General features: G+C 30.7%; 1 protein-coding gene, 1 non-coding gene and 1 pseudogene across 4 annotated transcripts; 1 reads left to right on the top strand and 2 right to left on the bottom strand.

The window, feature by feature from the left end:
* Window positions 338–1,814, bottom strand: LOC109359210 (annotated as a pseudogene).
* On the bottom strand, window positions 2,096–4,119 carry LOC109359010 (myb family transcription factor PHL8-like). Of its 3 annotated transcripts, none has more exons than XM_019603502.1 (7): window positions 3,789–4,119; window positions 3,613–3,689; window positions 3,466–3,523; window positions 3,288–3,366; window positions 3,127–3,196; window positions 2,460–2,820; window positions 2,096–2,417 (listed from the first exon to the last, which is right to left on the bottom strand). In XM_019603502.1, the coding sequence occupies exons 1-7, from the start codon at window positions 3,919–3,921 to the stop codon at window positions 2,245–2,247; spliced, it is 951 nt and encodes a 316-aa protein (XP_019459047.1). In that variant the 5' UTR covers window positions 3,922–4,119; the 3' UTR covers window positions 2,096–2,244. The 3 variants fall into 3 exon arrangements, with proteins under 3 accessions (XP_019459047.1, XP_019459046.1, XP_019459045.1); XM_019603501.1 differs by having other exon boundaries at window positions 2,457–2,820; window positions 3,789–4,115; XM_019603500.1 differs by having other exon boundaries at window positions 2,096–2,820; window positions 3,789–3,921.
* On the top strand, window positions 9,478–9,550 carry TRNAA-UGC. The gene has a single exon. It is a non-coding gene; the product is annotated as a tRNA-Ala (tRNA).

The following is a 19,746-nucleotide window of genomic DNA, read 5'->3' as shown; positions in this document are numbered from 1 at the left end:
TTGGCTGGGGAAGCAGATGTCTTTGCCGGATAATTGCACTGATTTTTTCCAGCTTCGTATGAACTTGTATAAGTGTCAAAAAGGGACGGATTTGTGGTCCATGATATGGTTTGCTTCTATGTGGTCTATTTGGATAATGAGAAACGAGGTTATCTTCTCTTCCAAGGATTTTAGTGTGGTTCATATTTTGGATTTAATTCAGATTAGATCTTGGACTTGGTTGTTGGCCAATAGTAAGTCCAACGATGTTTCCTTTTCTAATTGGTGTATGGATCCAAGGTCTTGTATCCTTCTTTCTTCTTAGTTTTCTCGTTGGTTTGTATTGGGTTAGCACCCCTTGTGCTTCTTAATATATTCTTTGCTTAGAAAAAAAAAACTTGTGGTGGACCAGGTACTCTATTCTGTAGCTTGAAATCCACCAACACTGATATGCAAGGGTTGTCTTTGCATTCCCTTCCCAACCTCTTCCATGTCAAGCACCAGTGGAATGTTGAACTTCATCTAAGGAATCATTGCTTTGGATGAACCTTATACCCTTAACTCTTGCTTCAGTCTTGTTACCTACTTCATTTGAGTGATCCAAATTGCAGGAATGAATGCTCAAGTGTTGACTGAAAAATGCTACTGCTACCTAGGATTGACTATTTTGCATTCCGAAAGTATTACCTTACAAATTTTTAACGGAGAGCTTACAAATGGTTTATTTGTACTTATGAGAACAATTTATGATAATAGCTTATGACCTTACATCTAAGCTTTTGCTTAAATTTATTTCAAAAAAGCTAATCGATTAAGCACTTAATTAAGCACTTAATTAAGTGCCTAAATATGAAGTTTTCATTTATTTCTTACCATTGTGATGGAAGATGATATTCTTAACTGTGGCATTCAGAAGGACTGTGAGGATGTAAGGTGTTTGTGTTCCCTTCCGGTAATTCATCAAACACACTCCCAGAAATCTTAGTTCCTTAGCATGTTCCAAACTTGAGCTATTATATGGTAAAATACCTGCTTCAAAGAGGCTGAATTCAGCAACAACTTGCCATGGTGTGAGAAACAAAGGTGGAAACACAACCTTAGATTCCACCTATTCATAAGCCTCTTTCACTAGTTCCTTGTCCCAACCAGCTATGGAAACAAATTCCTCTCTTGCTCTACTATTAAACCCTCCATTTATGGCTGATGAGCCTCTTGGGAAGTAAGTCCCACATCGTCTACCTCATTATCTCGGGAATGGTTTAAATACCTGTTGGGCTACTCCTCTTATTGCTAATTGGTTTTGAAATGGAACCTTAACAGAGCCACCAAGAACTCTTCCTCTAACATTTCTAACTTTGTGCCATTGACACATATTTGTCTGTTTCAACTAATGGAAAACCATAGTATCTCCTATCTTCTACCAAGAGATTTCCATAAAGTGAACCACCTCTAAGTGATAAAGTCATTACTGTTTTAAACAGTTCGACCAAGTTTTTCTAAATCATATCAATCCATCTTTTCATAACCTTCTTTAAGTTTAAGGATAATGTTTCATGTGTAAGATATATAGTCAAATCACCTTAGGTAATGGAATTAGATCATAGTTCTACAAGAAGTAAAGTGGAAGAAACTGTAATTAGATGGTGAAAATTATCCTTATGAGGTGATGCAAGTGTGGTTAGTATTATTCTAAGTTCTGACTAATGTGCCCTACCCAACATAACGTGCAAGTAAAAATGAGTCCAAAGTGGAAATGATGATATGGGTTAGATGGTACCAACTCATATTCTTGTAGGGTCTTGAGAAGGATGATGAATATAGCCAGTGGTACACATTACCAATTTTTTTGATTTAACACATAGTATTCCCGTGTGTCGCACTCAGTAATCGAAACTTTGACTTTTTGGTGTTTCGGGTTGGTTACCCACTACCAAATTGTTAGAGTGGAAATTGGTTACCCTATGGCCTAATACCAATAGCAAGATGGCAGAAAAAGGGTTTAAATTTTGATATTCCTTTATTTAAATTTCATACCTCAATCTTCCCTATAAAGGGTTTAGAAAGATGTTCCACACCATATGATCATGTGTAACACACTTTTTTCTTGACCAGGATATACATTTAATTGTACTTTCTTTTCATTATAAAATATAGTAATATAAAATACTATATGGGGAGATTTCTTTTATGATAACTATTTTGCTGCATATATATGTTCATATAAATATAATAACTAGAAAATAGAAAAGCATCTTCTCATGGTTCCTAAAAGCTTGAACTGCAATTTAAGTCTAATGTTGTTTTTGAACCTGAGTCCATGTCACTCTCATATTGGTTGTTCAAATCAATCAATTCCAACAACTTGGGTTTCTTCAACTTGTTGCCACATGTTTTACCACAAGGTTGTTCAACACAGCTACCATCAGAATCACTTGCACCACTTATCTTTCTTCCACTAGCTTCATCATTACTTGAACCACCATTTGATCCTTTATCTTCATGCTTAATATCCACTAATGGTAATTCCTTAGGATTTTTCTCTTTCTTTCTTCCACAGCTTTCAGAAGATGTCAAAGAACTTTCAAGTGAACACATAGTACCTCTATCTTTTTTCCTCTTACCACAGTGCAAACTTAATCCTTTGGCTTCTGTTAGTTCTGAAATTGGAGAACTTGGTGAAGCATTGTTGATTATTGTCTCTAGGTGAGAAAGTTCTGCTCTTGTGAGTTCTATTCCTACTGTGGAAGAATTGTATCCACCTAGTGCTTCTTGTGCTTTCTTTAGTACTGATTGTAAATACTGTCCTTGAGCTTCAATTTTAAGTTGCAAATTTTTTTGCACCTGAAATCACAATCCAAATTTGATTAGCATGACCTTATGCATCAGTCAGAAATCAGAATTTCTGCAGCCGAATACATTTCGAATGTGATAAATGCATTGCTTGTGAAGTATGTCTTCGTGTGTGTCCCATAGATCTACCCGTTGTTGATCGGAAATTGGAAAAGAATATTAGAAAGAAATAATTGCTAAATTATAGTATTGATATCGGAATCTATATATTTTGTGATAACTATGTTAGTATTTTCCAACAAATTGTTTATCAATGACTGAAGAATATGAACTTGTTCTGATCGTATCATGTGATACCTCAATTTGTTCATAAAGTTTCCTTTGAACTTCCATTTGCATTTGGAGAGCCTGAGTTATCTGCAAATTTCTGTTAAACACAGAACTTAATCAATAAAACCATTTCCATAATGAATAAAAAGTCTAAAACTTCAAATATTTGATCAAGTTCTGAATATTACTCAGGAATATGATTCTGGACCCCAACACTGATTTCCTTGCTGCAATGATCATCATCACTGCACTTGAATTCTTTGTAATCTGGACCAAAAAGAGCATCAATATTATATCACCTGAGAAAATTATATATCAATCATGCTGTTACTGTTAAAGTATAGTATTAGACAAACAACAACTTACCTTGTTGATTGTTGTCAGAACAGGTTTCTACCTGTTGGCTTTTCCCAAGTCTATATTTCTATAACAAGTAACACAAATAAGTTATATTTCTGGGTTCAATAAACGAAAAATCGAAGAATTATGCTATTCATTAGAAAAGGGTAATGCCTGTAAATGACTCTTCAGGTGGTACAAAGTAAGTCCTGGAATCCCCATCACCCTCATAAGACTCTTTGGAGTTGCCTCTGCACACATTCACAATATGAAGAAATATATATTATCTAAGATATGATCTAAAGTATAATATCAGTTTAGTAATGTTACTAAGATTGTACTATACTCACTTTCTGCTCCTCCAAGTTGATTAGTTGCCTCAATGAATCTTTGGTGAAGTTCAGGAGTCCACTTTAGCCTTGGTTTTGCATCAGTGGACAGAACAGAATGTACACTTTGATTTTGCATATTTTGTTGATCCATTTGCTATTTTTGGTTGAGTTACTTGTAATGAAACTGACACATAAATATATTTCTTTTGATCCTTTTAGCTATGCATCAATAAGTGGGAAGCTATAGTTCTCTTTATAACTTGGAGTTGTTGTGTTGTTCTATGATATCACTCCATATAAGGAGACATAAGTGGGGTTATGTTGGGGGGAATATATGCCATTTTTTCTTATCTTATTTCATACCCACTTTTCCTTTTCTTTTTCTCTCTTAAGAAATAAAATAAAAATTTCACCTTCTCTTCTTTGACTTGAATGGGTTGGAGAGAATCTTTGATGCAGCTAAGATAGAGAAAGCAAAACAACTCAAGTTTGAGTCTTAAAAGGAGGAAAAAGAGGAAAAGTTTGTCCTTTGTTTTTATCTTGCTGTTTCCCTCACTCTTCTGTTTATTCCCTACTGAATTAGACTCACCATGATGAATAATAGGTGCAACTTTCTTAATGGTATGAGAAGCTTAAAGTGTAAAAAAAATGATGTGAATGCTGTTAATTGGTGTAGTTATTTCCTTCAAATTTAATTTCCTTGTGACTTATATTTTTATGAATGATAATCACAATCAATCAAAATATTAAATAACTTTTTAAGTATTATAGTGAGAGCTTGGTATCTTTTTAAATTGTTACTTTAATGACTAATAAGCATCTCAGCATGAAAGAATTATTTTCTTTGATGAGGTGTATGTGTTATGTGATTGGCATATTCTTTTTGTTCTATATAGGGATGGGGGAATAAAAGAATCCAAGATTAGATTTTTGGACCCAGAGACCCCATGTTTTGTGTACAGAGAAAGTATGGTGTAAGAAATATAATTAATCAACCATGTGTGATTAAGATGTAGCTCCTATCAAATTGGCTCTAAAAAAATACATTTTTGTTCAAGACATTTAACAGGTAACGTTTTCTTGGGTTATTATCCAAACAAAGGAATCTCAACCCCCTTAGTTCATTAAGGGACCATCATTACAGTTCAGTCCTTGGCATTAATTTACTATGCACTAACTCAATCAATTAGGAGAGCATATCTTTGGTGCTGTTGGTCAGAATATATAAACTTAATTTATATTTAATTCATGTTTTAGTTTTTTGACCAGTGAGAAGTAAGAGGTACATTGAGTGGTATGAACTTTGGGACAGTTATTCCATTAATCAATGTAAAGTTGTATTTCATCAAGGAAATAATTGAGTAAAAAATGCATCACATGATAATTTATGGTGGGAAAAAATAAAAAGTGATATTCTTATTGCAATAAATTATTGCTCTTATGTTGAGCTACAAGGCAACAAAATAACTGATAGAAGGTAACATATCAAGACACATTATGTGGTCTCTTTGTATTATGGAAGCAAGCAATCTAAAGGGCTAACTCTTCATAAAAGTCATATAAAAAAGATTATTCCAAAGGGAATACATGCTTTAATGATGTGCATGTGATCAATATCCATGGTGAAGAGAAGAAAAGAAATTTTCATCAAAAATAAAAAGGAAAGAAAGAAAAAGAAAAAGGAAGTTTATAATGGCCAACAACATATCATAAAAGTCAATTTGTGTAAGTCACTCTTAAGATTTCTTGTATTGGCCTCTAGAGTTTGATCACTACAATCAAAATACAATTATTGGCCTCTAAATTACTGCAATTTCAAAACTGAGGAAAATCTTTTACCAAAACTTGATTTAAGTGGTTCATCAGAATAGCTACTATTCCACATATTATCTTGATTAGTTGACCAACCATAATTCAACTGCTAGTGGTATGTGACAGTCTTTGATGTGAAAAGTCCACTAACCATGTTTCAAATATCTCATATTGAGATTTGGTAGCAGAATCAGAATGTAGGTGTATAGAAAATAAGGCAAAAACTATTGTAATCATATGATGAAAATTGTACATAAATAAGGTGATATGTGAGTTAATGTGTATATGTAACATTATTCTATAGATAAGGTTTTAAGGATGGACTTAGCTCCCATTGAAAGAAAGGAATATAATTATTGGCATGTATTTGGTGATATGTGGACCAAATGTTTGAAAAAACAAGGAAATAATAAGGGAGAGTAATTGCTAGAACTTTCTCTTTAGCAAGTTCCTTTCATGCTTTATTATATTCCAAAGCAGGTAAAGGAGATTCCATGATGATGCCAAAGCCAAAGGGACCATGGTATTTTAATTATATCAGTAGAAGAAGGTGTGATGAATCAAAAGTCATTTAAGCAAAGTTGCCTCATCAATAATAATTATTCTCTTAATGGACCCATCAGGGGAAGATCTCATCGCAAATCCAAAAGCAGTGAAAAAAGATGAGAAGAAGAATGTGGCCTCAGGAATCACAAAAAGGAGAAGAAAAGGAACTAGTCAATATCCCACCATAGAATAATTGAAACTTGCTGAAAGAAAAAATGTTATGTCAAACTTGGCCACTTAGAGAAAATGATCAGCAATACGTCACTAGGTAAATTTTAATACTAGGGTAGGCCTAAAACATACTGTGTCTATAAGACTATCACATGATTTTCTTGCACTCATATGCTTAATTTGTGAAGCAATAAGCAAAAAATAAGTGTAGGTGGAGACATATTCGGACAATTAGCAAAATTTGATCTATGGACGTTGTGGTAAAGTTCCTAACGTCGGAGGAATTATTACTGCATGTATAGAGGGGAAGGTTATAAGCGTCTACACTGTAAAATCAATTTTCGGAGGAATAAAAAGGATATATGATAGATTCATAATCATAAAATGCGACCCTAATCGAAATGCATACATTTATCTTATTCACTATCGGAATGGTGAGAATATTATTGTGATAATGTTCAACATTTTTATGAAGGGAAAGGTTTCAGGGCAAGTTGAGTATAGTATATAGACTGCTCTAGGAGCTCTAGTTTGGTCTCTTATGTGCACCATAAGGGTACTTTAACTTATATAGAGCTTGTTTAGGCTTATAAAAAAAGTTATTTTAATTAGTTTATCAGAGTAGCTTACAATTTCCTATAAGTTATTTTTAGCTACTTCTTTTTCTATCAAGAATGCTTAGTGGATAAGTGCTTAACTAAATTATTTATCCAAACTTGTCCTAAATGAACACTTTAAGTGTAGGATGTGTAGTCATCACTTGGTTCTATCAGACCATACTATGAACAATGCTTGCATCTCCTTCAAGCTCTGTGAATACCCTTTAATTGAACTACCTAGATAACAGAACATTTATCATCCAATTATGGTGCAAGTATATCCTAGATTCATTAAAGAACATATAAGTGAATCAGATATTTTTATAAAATATTCAAACTTAGAAATTGGCAAATTTGCAATACAATTATCAAATTATGAGATTGTTTTTGTCACTCTATCTACAAGCCTCTACCCATTGAAACGTAATTTTCTCATTTTCATAGAGAACCACAAATTAGTTCTTGTGTATCAATTTATGGTTTTTTATAAATTGGTTCTTGTGTATCAATTTATGGTTTTTTGCAAATGGGTTGTTGCAATTCGTGGTTTTTTTTGCAAATTGGTTCTCTATAATTAACAAATCAGATTTTCACATATAGTTTAAGTTAGAAAAAGAAAAAATAGTAATTGATGATATGCACTCAACTATATGAAGTTACAACAAACAATAAATAATCTTATACTAGGATATTTTTCCTAGGATGAAGCCAAAGTTGATTCGAACCTACCAAAAGTGGCATTAGAAATGGTTACACAGAGAGTTATAAAAACCTATTAAAGTAAATATACTCTAAAATACAAGTATTTGACTGGGGTAACGTCCTGCGTATTATGTACGATACCCATACCAAAGAGAATCGCGAATTACGTAATTATGCCCCCACATAGCTTATAGTTATCCTCCAAAGGATAAGGGTACTAAATTATAGAATCTCAATGGGGCACAACATTTTTGTTCAAGCATCCAAGGTCTCTCTCATGACCAGGTTGAGGAGAGAAAACAGCATCATACAAGAATATTCAGTTTTCATGTAATTTGGCATATTGATACAGTTTTGTTATTTATTCCATATGACTCCACTCAAAGCACCACATGCTTCAGGTTCTCTAGGGGAAAAAGTGATTCCATATCATAATTGGAAGTGCACTGCAGCAGAAATTAAGAAATGTATTAGATTGGTTTAGCTTTTATTAAACAAAGAAAAGTAAGTAATGTGAAGTAAAACTTGATAATGTGAAGTAGGTTAAGCAATTTATACTAGTTTCTGACAAATACCATAACTAAAATAGATATCAGATTGAAGCATGAAGTTATTCATGAGGTCAATGAAGCAAAGAAAAATAGACAGTAAGACTTGAAGAGCATTATTTTTTCCATGAAGAACTGAATCATGTCCCACTCTCCCAGCTTTTTCTGGTCTTCATTTTATTTTAGTTCAAAAACCAATTCAAGCTATCTTATAAGCTAAGGAATGTGAAGGACATTTAACTACCTTGTTACAAGATTAAATTTCAAACATATTACAATATCTTTGTGCAGTGCACTGCATTAGTCTCTGAAATTTACCCAAATAGCCTATCATAAAGTCTCAAGAAACTAATTAATTAAAAGACCAAAATCTAACTTAAATGGTCCTGATACCTCCATCTAGTACACAATGCAAAAAGTGGGATTTGGATTTTGGGTGAATATCAAATTCTAGGATAAGGGACTTAAGCAGTTTTTCTTAAACTGCAGAGATCCTAGCCCTTTAAACAATTTATTTTTATGATCAAATACTTTAGCAAATTTTAGTTAACAAATTGTTGGCCCTCACATGAGGAACTGCAACATTTATAGTTCATTTCTGAACTTCAGAGTATCCCTATCCCAAATTTTACAAAAGAAATTACATTCAACTTCCAAGATATTAATTAAAAAGCAATATGGTAATAAAGGGAACACATCTGCTATCCCACAAAGTGTGTCAAAAAAATTATTTAAATTAAATTTTTAATAATTAATTATTTTTTTAACCAACCACATACACTTAACACATTGAGTGATACATTTTTATGAGCAGATATCCACCCTGTAATAAATAGTATTGAATAAATATCTTAGAATTGTAACACAATTAAGAATGCTTATAGAATTTTAATAGTTGTACAGGAATGGATGCTAATCTAGAAAGATAAAAAATGTACTCACTTCCACTATTTGAGTTTTATATATTATTATTATTATTATTATATCATTCATTATTAATATTTAGTTATTGATGATTTTTCATAAAAATTAATCCAAATTAATAATAAATCACTATATATAAATCTTTATAATGCATGGATATTACATGCATATAGAAAATTTGATGACTTGACTTCTTTAACACAATTAAGAAGTTGTAAACTTGTGGCTTTTAATTAAATGACCTAGCCCAAATTTGTATGAAGTACCAGCCCAACTAGGAAAAACTCTCGAGCATCAACTTTTCATATATCCTTTTCCCTAAAAAAAAAGTTAGTAGTGATTGCCAGTGAAGCATTGGCGCCATATATGACAACATATCTTAAAGTCATAACAAAACTCGCAAATGGGGATGTAGCTCAAATGGTAGAGCGCTCGCTTTGCATGCGAGAGGCACGGGGTTCGATCCCCCGCATCTCCATAATCTAGTTTTTACTAAATCACAAAGCAGAGAAAATAAATAAACTTCAGCTTTTACATTACAGTTTGTGGCGCTAATCATCACCACTTCACTTTTTATAATCAAAATTCATAATGTCTCAACTTCATCCAAAATGTGCTTCTCACATAATTTGGTCACTATGCACGTAAAGGTGTTCTTGTGTAATTGTATAAGCATTCTAGTGATCCCTAAATTGTACCAAACTTTGCACTAACAAGAAAGGGAGCATGAATTGATAGAATGGCAAAGCAGTGATCAACACCTCATACCCACTTTCTCCACCAAACTCTCTATTTATATACCTTATATGCCTTTTCAATCCTTTGAAAGACACCCACTACACACTATTTTAACCTTAGTTCCTATCATATCAAACTTTAAATAAATTGAAAATAATATATCCAAGGCTTCATATAAAAGTATATATGAGTTGATTCGTGCACCTGAGAATCTTAAGCAAAGTACATGATCACTTTGTGTAACATTCTGATAGTGGTAAACTAATAGGAACTGGTGCCTTTTTCTTTTACTCTGCAGATGAGTAAAAACATGGGAGGAAACATATTATATTCCAATGTGAGAAATCCTAAGGGATTGGGAGGAAAAATATTTTATGCCTACTAATTGGTACATATCAAACACTATCAGTTTATTTTATTTGTTTCTCTCATCACCTAAATTATTTTTTCATTCATCATTTTTATGATAAGGACTTTTCCAAGAGTCCAAGACTTCAACTTTTCGTTTGTTCTATATCCTTTAATTATAATTTGATTTCCGAAATTGTTATGACAATACATACTAGTAAAATCATTTTTTTTCCTCTCAAGTATTCATTTGGTCAATGTGGTAATCTCAAATTCATATTATTTTTTATCACTTCTTTTCTTAGAGACTAGCATATCATGAATGTAATATCCCTCTTCTTTTTTTGTCCTTTTGTATTGAATACGACTCAAGTTCTCTAATCTTTTATTTATTTATTGTATTTTCATCCTAATTTATAACACGATTTTGGTACTTGATAATGTAAATGTTAATTTGCAAATTTCAGTTGAAAAGTTCAAACTTTTTCAAACGTCTTCCATTATTAGTTATATTTTCCCCGTATCGAATTTTTCCAATTATGTTTTCTAAAATTACGAATTATGATTCTTGATGTGAAAAGTATAATAATTTATATCAACTCATTCATTCATACTATTATTGTTGGGTTGGGTATTCCAAGTGTGAATGAAGAAATCTTACATTGGCCAAGAATGGATGAGTTAAAGAGCATAAAAGTGGATGAACCCAGATCTAATGCTTTAAAGTTTTGGGTCAAAATGTGGTGTCAAGTCCACTTATATGCTTCTTTCACTTAGCTCATAAAGGAATGTTGTAACTCATGGATGAAGATCTCCCAACAATTATCTCATATAGTTTACTTGGGAATGGTTTTCTATCTTACTATATTTACTAGTTAAAAATTAATGTAGGCAACAAATCCTATTAATGATAATCAATTCCCATATATGCTAAATATCTCCTAGGTTAGCCTTTGCCATCTTCCTCTTACCTTCATTCTATAAAAAAGAACATATCAATATTGATTCTAGATATCACTATTTTCAATTTGTAATGATAAATGATATGGTGTTAGAGAGACACTTATCATGTCAAGTCAAAAAAGGCACATATACATAGTACTTGAAGGACAAACTTTCTACAAGAGATTACCCAACTTGCCATGCTATCTCTAAAAAGTAGCTTTCTGCTTTACTAAAAGGTGCATAAGTGGGATGTTTTTAAATTCGCCAATCAAAAGTTTGATTGTAGGGGTTTAAACTTTAAAGACGTCATGTATACTCATTTTGTTTTAGTTTCTTGTCCTGATTCAATAAAAAATGTTACTTAATTAAACGAAAATTCTGAAAATACAAATTAACATTTTTATATTAGTTGAAAGAAATTGATTAGCTAAAGATATGAGGACATTGTCATTTTGGGATACATGATACATGTTCCTCTAAACTAAGCATGAGTTGTCTTACATGTAGCATCTTGATCTTGTCTTAACTCACCAATTATTATGGCCTTCAATTCTTCGCAATTCAAGTAAGTGGTGAACATTGTGAAATGTTAGTCACCTTTCCAAATTTCAAGTCACGAAAACAGTTTAGAAAAGTAAAAGGAAATGAATTGGAGAACAAAACCACTAGTGTGAAAATAAGAGTATTTTCTTTTATCACCAGGAAGATCCTTGTTGCAAATGTAATCATTTTTAAAAGTTAATGCAAGTGGATTGGGATGCGCATCTGTTGTCCCCAACTATGTCTCAAACCATATCTCTGGTCAATCACAATGAAGCAAAACTGATAAAGTTATGAATATTTAATTTTTTTAACTGACATGACATAATATGATTGGTCTGAAACAGAGTTTGGAACAGCGGATCGTTGTCCAGTGGTTTGAAGCGTAAAAGAAGTAAGACTTTGTTGTTTTGTAATCATTCATTGTGAAATATTCATGATTCAATTTTTTTTAAGTAATTATGATTAATTTTTCATTTCTTCTTTGTTTGACTGTGTCCTGTAACACCTCAATTTTATAGTTCAACTCTCTAGTTAACCTGAAACAACTTTTCCGTATTTATTTATCACCCAATTAAGAGCATTCATGTAAATTCATCATAAAAAAATTTAGAGTGAGTGAAAGCTAACCCAGATGTATAGAGAATGCAATGACAAATTTGTTGGTTTTCGTTATTTTATATTCGAAATTGTGTATGCACAATTATTCTTAATGACTGAAAATATCTCTTTTAAATGAAAGAATTTAATCACTAGAAATCTCTCTCCTTTGAATGATAGAATGTTAAAATAAAAAAGTGATGCTTATATAAATGTATGACTTGGAGACGTAATATTTTTCTTCTGAAAAAATATATTTTATTAATGAAAAACTAGTAGAACTAAAAACAAAGAAAAAATAAAAGTAGAGCTAAAGAAAAGCACCACCATTGAAAAAGAGTCACAACCACCTAAAGACACTAAGCATACTCTAAATAGGAGTGAGACTCCTCTCAAATGATGGAAAGATAATTGATTTTTTCTTTTATATTTTAAAGATAAAAGTGTAATCTCATCTTAAATAAAAAAGATATAAATGTCAATGTATATTGATTTTCCTTTATTTTTTCACAGCATTTCTTTCTCGGAGAGAAGTCTCACTCCTAAATAGAGACAAAAGTGTTCCATAGCTAGAATTTTACTTTACCTTGCTTCAACTCATTTGAACCTTGCTTCAACTCATGAGTTGTCTCATTACCTTCACCATAAGACTTTTCTTCCTATAGCCGTAGAATTTTACTTTACCTTTATTCATGAATGTGCAAAACACAGGAGTTGAATAACCTAATATGTCATTTTTAAATCAATTATTGATGTAGAAATAATTTTAAAAAAAAATTGTAGGGGAATATATCATTTTTTTATTAAGCATCTAATTCCAAAATTAGTGGAATTGTGTCCTTGGAATGGAAATAGTAAGGATGGCAAAAAAACTCGTACCCGTAGGTAAAACCGTACGGGCATGGGTACGGGTTACAAACGGGTACCCGCGGGTATTATAAACGGGTTTTTAAAAATATTCGTAGTACATATGGGCGGGTACGTGTATTATGATACACGTGCTCACGGGTATCCGTTATTTATATGATTAATATATTATATTTAATTAAAATAAAAAGTACATTATTCTAACATTCATTACACTATGTATATTTTTTCTTTTACTTGTGTAGAAACACACATATTTTACAAAGAAAATATATACTTTTTGTTAAGGAAATGAGAACAAAAAATCACACAAATAGAAAAACACCAATAAATTTAGCATTTTTGTCAAATATTCAATCAAAAGGTACAAAAATAATTAAGTTTCATATCATTTGGAATATAATAGAAGTAAAAAATTAAAAATTCATTTATAATATAGGAAACTCGCGGGTACCCATTGTACTCGCGAGTACCCATTGTACCCGCGAGTACCCAAAAATACTCACGTATACCCGCACATGAGTACCCGTATAGGTACGGGTGGGTATGAGTAATGTTCTCATATTTTGAAACGGGTAGCGGGTAGCTATTACCCGTGCCCGTTGCCATCCCTAGGAAATAGGGTGGCAGTTAAAGGCACTAATAGTAGTGTCCTTCAAACTCTTCACAATTGGTCCTTTGATTCATTACAAATTGCGTCGAAGGTGCTTAAATCACTTATATTATATTATAATTAACCAAAATAATAAATAGATATTGACTATTATATTGTTTGAACTTGTCTTTAAAATATATCATATTTTGTTTAACTTAATTACTATTGTCACCATTTTTTGTTTAAGAAATTATATTTACCTCTTCTGCAAGGGTAATCAGTGTGATGTATGTATGCAATTAGGAGTGGTTTATGTAGGTTTGAAAAAGAGATATATAATTTGTACAATTTCACTAAAATTCAGTATATGACAGTATAATTTACTCTAAGGTTTATGTCGGGAAAAGGAATTGGTTGGAGGCTTTTCAAGTTGAAATGGATTCCTCTCATGTACTAATTATGAGAATGTGAGGAAAAATTTCTTAAAATAAAATATTTAATTTAACAATAATAAAAATTTAAATCCTTAAAATTTTATCTATGTTATAATATTACTTGTGCCATGATATTTCACGTAAATAAGAGTAGCCGGTTCAAGTTAGAGCTTTGTCATTTCTTCTCTAAGCTTTATCACACTCCCCAAATTTCCCTAATTAATAGTGTCTTTGTAGGTTTTTATTTACACAAACAAATGAAATCATTTGATTTTTTCGTTTTTTTAAAAGATAATATTATTCTCATCATTTTTATTCCTTTTCACTATTAATTAATTGGTTACATTTAAAATAATTAATTTAAGAATATATTAATAAGTGTCCTAATCATATTATTAAGAATTCAAGAAAGAAATATTTTGCATTGGAAACCATAACTTGATATTATTACGCTTAATACACCATTTTTTTCAATATAAAAATTTCTATTTCTTTAAATCTTTAAATAAATCACTTTTGGGTTTATAACACACTAATATTTCTTTTCAGAAAATAATGATAGATATATAAAAGGACAATATAAATTTCCATTTTCAGCTTCACACAAGACAATTACATATTCTCCTATACTATTTTAACTTCCCGTCCTTCAACCCACATGAAATAATATGTGTGGTGACTGTCCCTCCTAATATGTGTTATTTTTAGGAATCGAATAATTGACCTTGGAGATTTAGTTACACCTTACACCATTAAACTAATAAATAACATGGGTTGTGTTACATATAAACAACTAATGAATGACACATATTTATTACCTTGATATAGGCAGAAAAAATGTAACCTGAATTAACAAAAGGGTTGTTGTGTTTATTCAAGTGTGAAGTCTTACATTGGATATGCGGGGAGGAGTGAAAGAGTTTATAAGAAGGAAAGACCCATGGAACTGATGTCTTAAGGTTTTGGTTCAAGACGTGGTGTCTCCCTTTTGACTTTTCAGTATTCTCATACCCATGTAACAATGGAACTCCCGGGTGGTTGGAGGCTCCCCGGTCGCAGTCTGGTCCAACAAGTGGTATCAGAGCCGATGGTTCGGCTGGGACATGGTAGACTCAAGGGGTAGTGGACCGGAAAGTGTGTGGTACCCACACTTGAGGGGGAGATTGTTGGGTTTATTCAAGTGTGAAGTCCCACATTGGATATGTGGGGAGGAGTGAAAGAATTTATAAGAAGGAAATGCCCATGAAACTAATGTCTTAAGGTTTTAGTTCAAGACGTGATGTCTCCCTTGTGACTCTTCACTCTTCTTATACCCATGTAAATATTTTTTTTCATACATGTAATCTAAGAACTCTTAGACAATAGTTCCACTTCACTTTTTGCAAGTGGGCCGTACACAGCACATTTTAAGTTGATGCGTGGCAGGTGTAAAACCTTGCCTAACCTGTCTCCCCAAGCCATTAGAATGCAATGGCCAATGGGCCATTACTTGTTTTCTTTTCCAAAAAAGAAGAAGAAATTAAATAGTGTTTTTCATTTTTAAAAATCTAATTTTTTAAATTTGATAGAAGAAAAATAATCAATGATGTTTACTCAGAAAATGGGGTACAAAAGAAAGTATTGGAAATTCAATCTATTTTTTCATTTTATATTGGAAAGTAGTTATATTTTTTTTACTTCAATTTTTTTGATCAATAATTATGAAGTGATAAATCCTTCATTCTTGTGAAAGAGGCATATAATATTTTTAATAAGTAAAGTATTGATGCTAACTAAATATATAAAAGAATAATTTGAATAAGTTTTTTACACAATATATATGTTATAATCCACATGCAAAATTACTATCTCGGCATGCAAAATTATTGTTTCATACTTATATCTACATATGATAAGTCTTCATTTTTTGCCTCCTAATTGGGAGTTAACCCAAACACATGCAAATCACTATATAATTATTTATAACTAAAATCATTATTACCACGTGTTAGTAAAAATGAAAATTATTCAAATATTTTCACATATATATACATGTGTTTTAATCGTATTTATTTTTCAGATTAGAAATAGAAAATAATTTCCACTTTGGCCCATGATATCTCTACACGTGTTCCATTATTAGCCACGCCATATAAGGATATTTGCATAAGCTGAAAGTTTACGAATTAGATTCACAAGAAAGAAAAACCAAGTGGACTAAAATTGGCAACGTTATAAATTTTAGGGACTAAAAGTGCTTTAAACCAAAATTGTTATGACATTTATAAATTAAAACTCACTATGTTATCGAACGATTCTTTTATTAGTAACATATTTACCTCTCCATTCTGCTATGTATGAGCAACACTTATTTCACCTTTTTTTAACTCTTTATAAGTGCTGTTATTTTCACTAACCGTTGGACATGAAACCTTCTTTAACCCCATTTATGGTTTTGTTTGTGAATTACTCAAATTTGCTGTTGTATGTGGAAAGCTAAGTTCTCCTGAAAATTAATGAAAGTAAAATCAGACACTAAAAGAAGAAATACAAGAGACTATAGGTTAACCCCATAAAAGATTATTTTAGTTAAAGGTAAATTGAATGACTAAATTAATGTCTACTTTGATACAAGGTGGTTACAAAATAAATGGATAAGTGCGAGAGATGATTTTTCTCATTACACACTACAGTTTAATAATGTATATGAAAATAAGAGTTTAAGATCATAGAACTTTATCCTTTTGATGTGGCTATAAGATTGCTACAAATTAAATGTGTCAGCATGGGCCTGTATGCCAATGAGCATGATTATTAAACTCTAGTGTCAATTCTCAAGCACTTAAGAGTTTAGATAGTGAAATCGAGTCAACTTGTATGAAGTCAAGTAAATTTGGGTGATCATGTAAATTTCAGTGTTGTGAGAATTAGACTGGGCTGGGCGGACGGTCCAACCAATTTAACTGTTGATTGAACTTGAAAACGATTATGGTTTGTAGTCTTAACCGATTGAGGGTTGAACCAGAGAAATTCCGGTCCGACCGTGTTAAACCCGGTTAAATCATATTAACTTGGAAAGTAAACCAGATAGTTCATTTAAAAATTAAAAAAATAAAATTACTCTAATATTTTGTTTTACTCTAATATAAAAAGATGAAGACATGTTACTTCAGTATAATTATTCATCATTATTAATTATATAAAGTTTTACATTTATATATTTATAGATAAAATTATTAATTATATACGAAATTAGTTAGTCAAACCGAACAATTTAATGTTTAAACCAATTAAACCTAATATGAGATCTCTTTCAGTCTATTGTTCGACTCAGATTTCAGAAGATTAATAAATTTGCATAAACCCTCAAGTTTAATTTCGAATTTACATGTTTACTCACCCACTCAAATTATATTCTCTAAATACTAAAAATGGTAGTATCTCATGATTAAAAAAAAACAGATAAAAGTATGATGTTTGACAAATACTCATAAAAATATCTCTTTGGACCAATATGAACTTATGGCTTCAATTAAATCCAAAGACTAGAAGCTCTATTCTTAAACCTTCTCTCTCACATTAGTTGCTAACATCTTCTCTTTCAATCTTATTTCTACTTGGTCATCTAATATTTAGTATCTTGTCCTTTGTTAATGCTATCATATAAGTTATAAAAAATGTTAATGTATTATAAGTTTAAAATCTATATACTGTCAGTATAAATTTTTTACATTGTCAGTAAATCATTCACCATTGATTTGTATTATTTTTATTTGAGAGTCAATGATAGTTAACATATGAATGATAGATAACTTACTAATAGTGTAAAAAATACTTACTCTATCAGTATACATATATTAAGTCCATGTATTATTGAATATATGTTGAGTTGATATATATTAAGAGTAAAAATGAATTTTGGTTCCTAAAATTCTCTAAGTTTATCAATTTGGTGATTGAAAAATTTAAAATGGTTTCTAAAATATGAAATGTGCCTCAAATTAACTCTATTATTATGATTCACAATCACAATCTTTAAATAATAATTTTTAATTTAAACATTTACTTTTAGATAATTCAATTAGTACACATAAAAAAAAATATGAATAAAAAATCATTATTTGCTCATTTTTTTTCAAACAAACAATGTAGAAGTGGAGTTGACCTAACCTCCTCCACATATTTAGATAATCTCACGAGTTTCATAACATGGAGTATGATAGAGTATAGGTCGGGTAAGATTTGTCATTTATCTAGTCCTAAATGTTTAATATGTGATTTTTTTGAACTTGAATCAGATTCTATATCCAGTTAAATATAATACATTTTAATTTTAGATAAAATATTTTTAATAATACTTATTATTATGAATATGTAATTTGATATATGAAATGATATAAGTAGATTTATGTTAATTATATATATATATATATGCTTGAAAAAAATAGAAAATCAATCTACTATGGTGAAATAACAAAATGGACACTCTAAAAATTTGACATGGGTTGTTTATGAGGTCATTTTGCTAAATTTATAGTGAAACATGTAGGGGTGTAAGCGGTTCCGATTTAAACCGCGAAATTAATGAAACCGAACCAAACTGCAAAATGTGGTTCAGTTCGGTTCAGTTGTTTTTTTAAGGAACCGTTTATGTTCGGTTTAGTTTATGATTTTAGAAATTTAGGAACTATTGGAACCAAACTGAACCGCATATTAAAGAAATATATACTAGGCATTATGAAATAATGTTTTATTATTGTTTAAATTCTTCAACCAATTTTATAGCTTAAATTATCAATTTTTGTGTGATTGTAGTGGTATATATGTTACTAAATTGTTATTAAGTTAATATTCTATATGTTATTAGTTACTAAATTGTTTCATAGTGTCTTATGATTTGGAACATATTTTCAAACTTATATGATATTGAGTTTGAAATCAATGGAATCGAACCAAACTGCAAAATGTGGTTCAGTTCGGTTCAGTTGTTTTTTTAAGGAACCGTTTATGTTCGGTTCAGTTTATGATTTTAGAAATTTAGGAACTATTGGAACCAAACTGAACTGCATATTAAAGAAATATATACTAGGCATTATGAAATAATGTTTTATTATTGTTTAAATTCTTCAACCAATTTTATAGCTTAAATTATCAATTTTGTGTGAATTGTAGTGGTATATATGTTACTAAATTGTTATTAAGTTAATATTATATATGTTATTAGTTACTAAATTGTTTCCTAGTGTCTTATGATTTGGAACATATTTTCAAACTTATATGATATTGAGTTTGAAACTAACATATATTATATATTGTTATACATGTATTGTTACATATGTTACTAATTATGAAATGTAAGGTTATAAATGTAACTATTATATATTTTACTAATTGATATATATATTATTAATCATGAATTGTATTGTTATATATGATTCATAATTTTTTATAATAATAGTAGTATTGTTTATCCTTTTATGGATAAACAATATCTCTTGTAATACATTTTGAATTTTCAATTGATGCGATTTTTTATAAAAAAATAAATGGAAAAATCGTGGAACAAAGGTTCTTATAGTTAAATTTACGGTTAATTGAACAAAACTGAACCATATGTTTTTGATCGGT

The sequence above is a fragment of the Lupinus angustifolius genome, chromosome LG11 (genome assembly GCF_001865875.1).
Source record: "Lupinus angustifolius cultivar Tanjil chromosome LG11, LupAngTanjil_v1.0, whole genome shotgun sequence".
NCBI lineage: Eukaryota > Viridiplantae > Streptophyta > Magnoliopsida > Fabales > Fabaceae > Lupinus > Lupinus angustifolius.
Note: the sequence above shows the minus strand (reverse complement) of the source record. Positions and strands in the feature narration are given on the sequence as shown.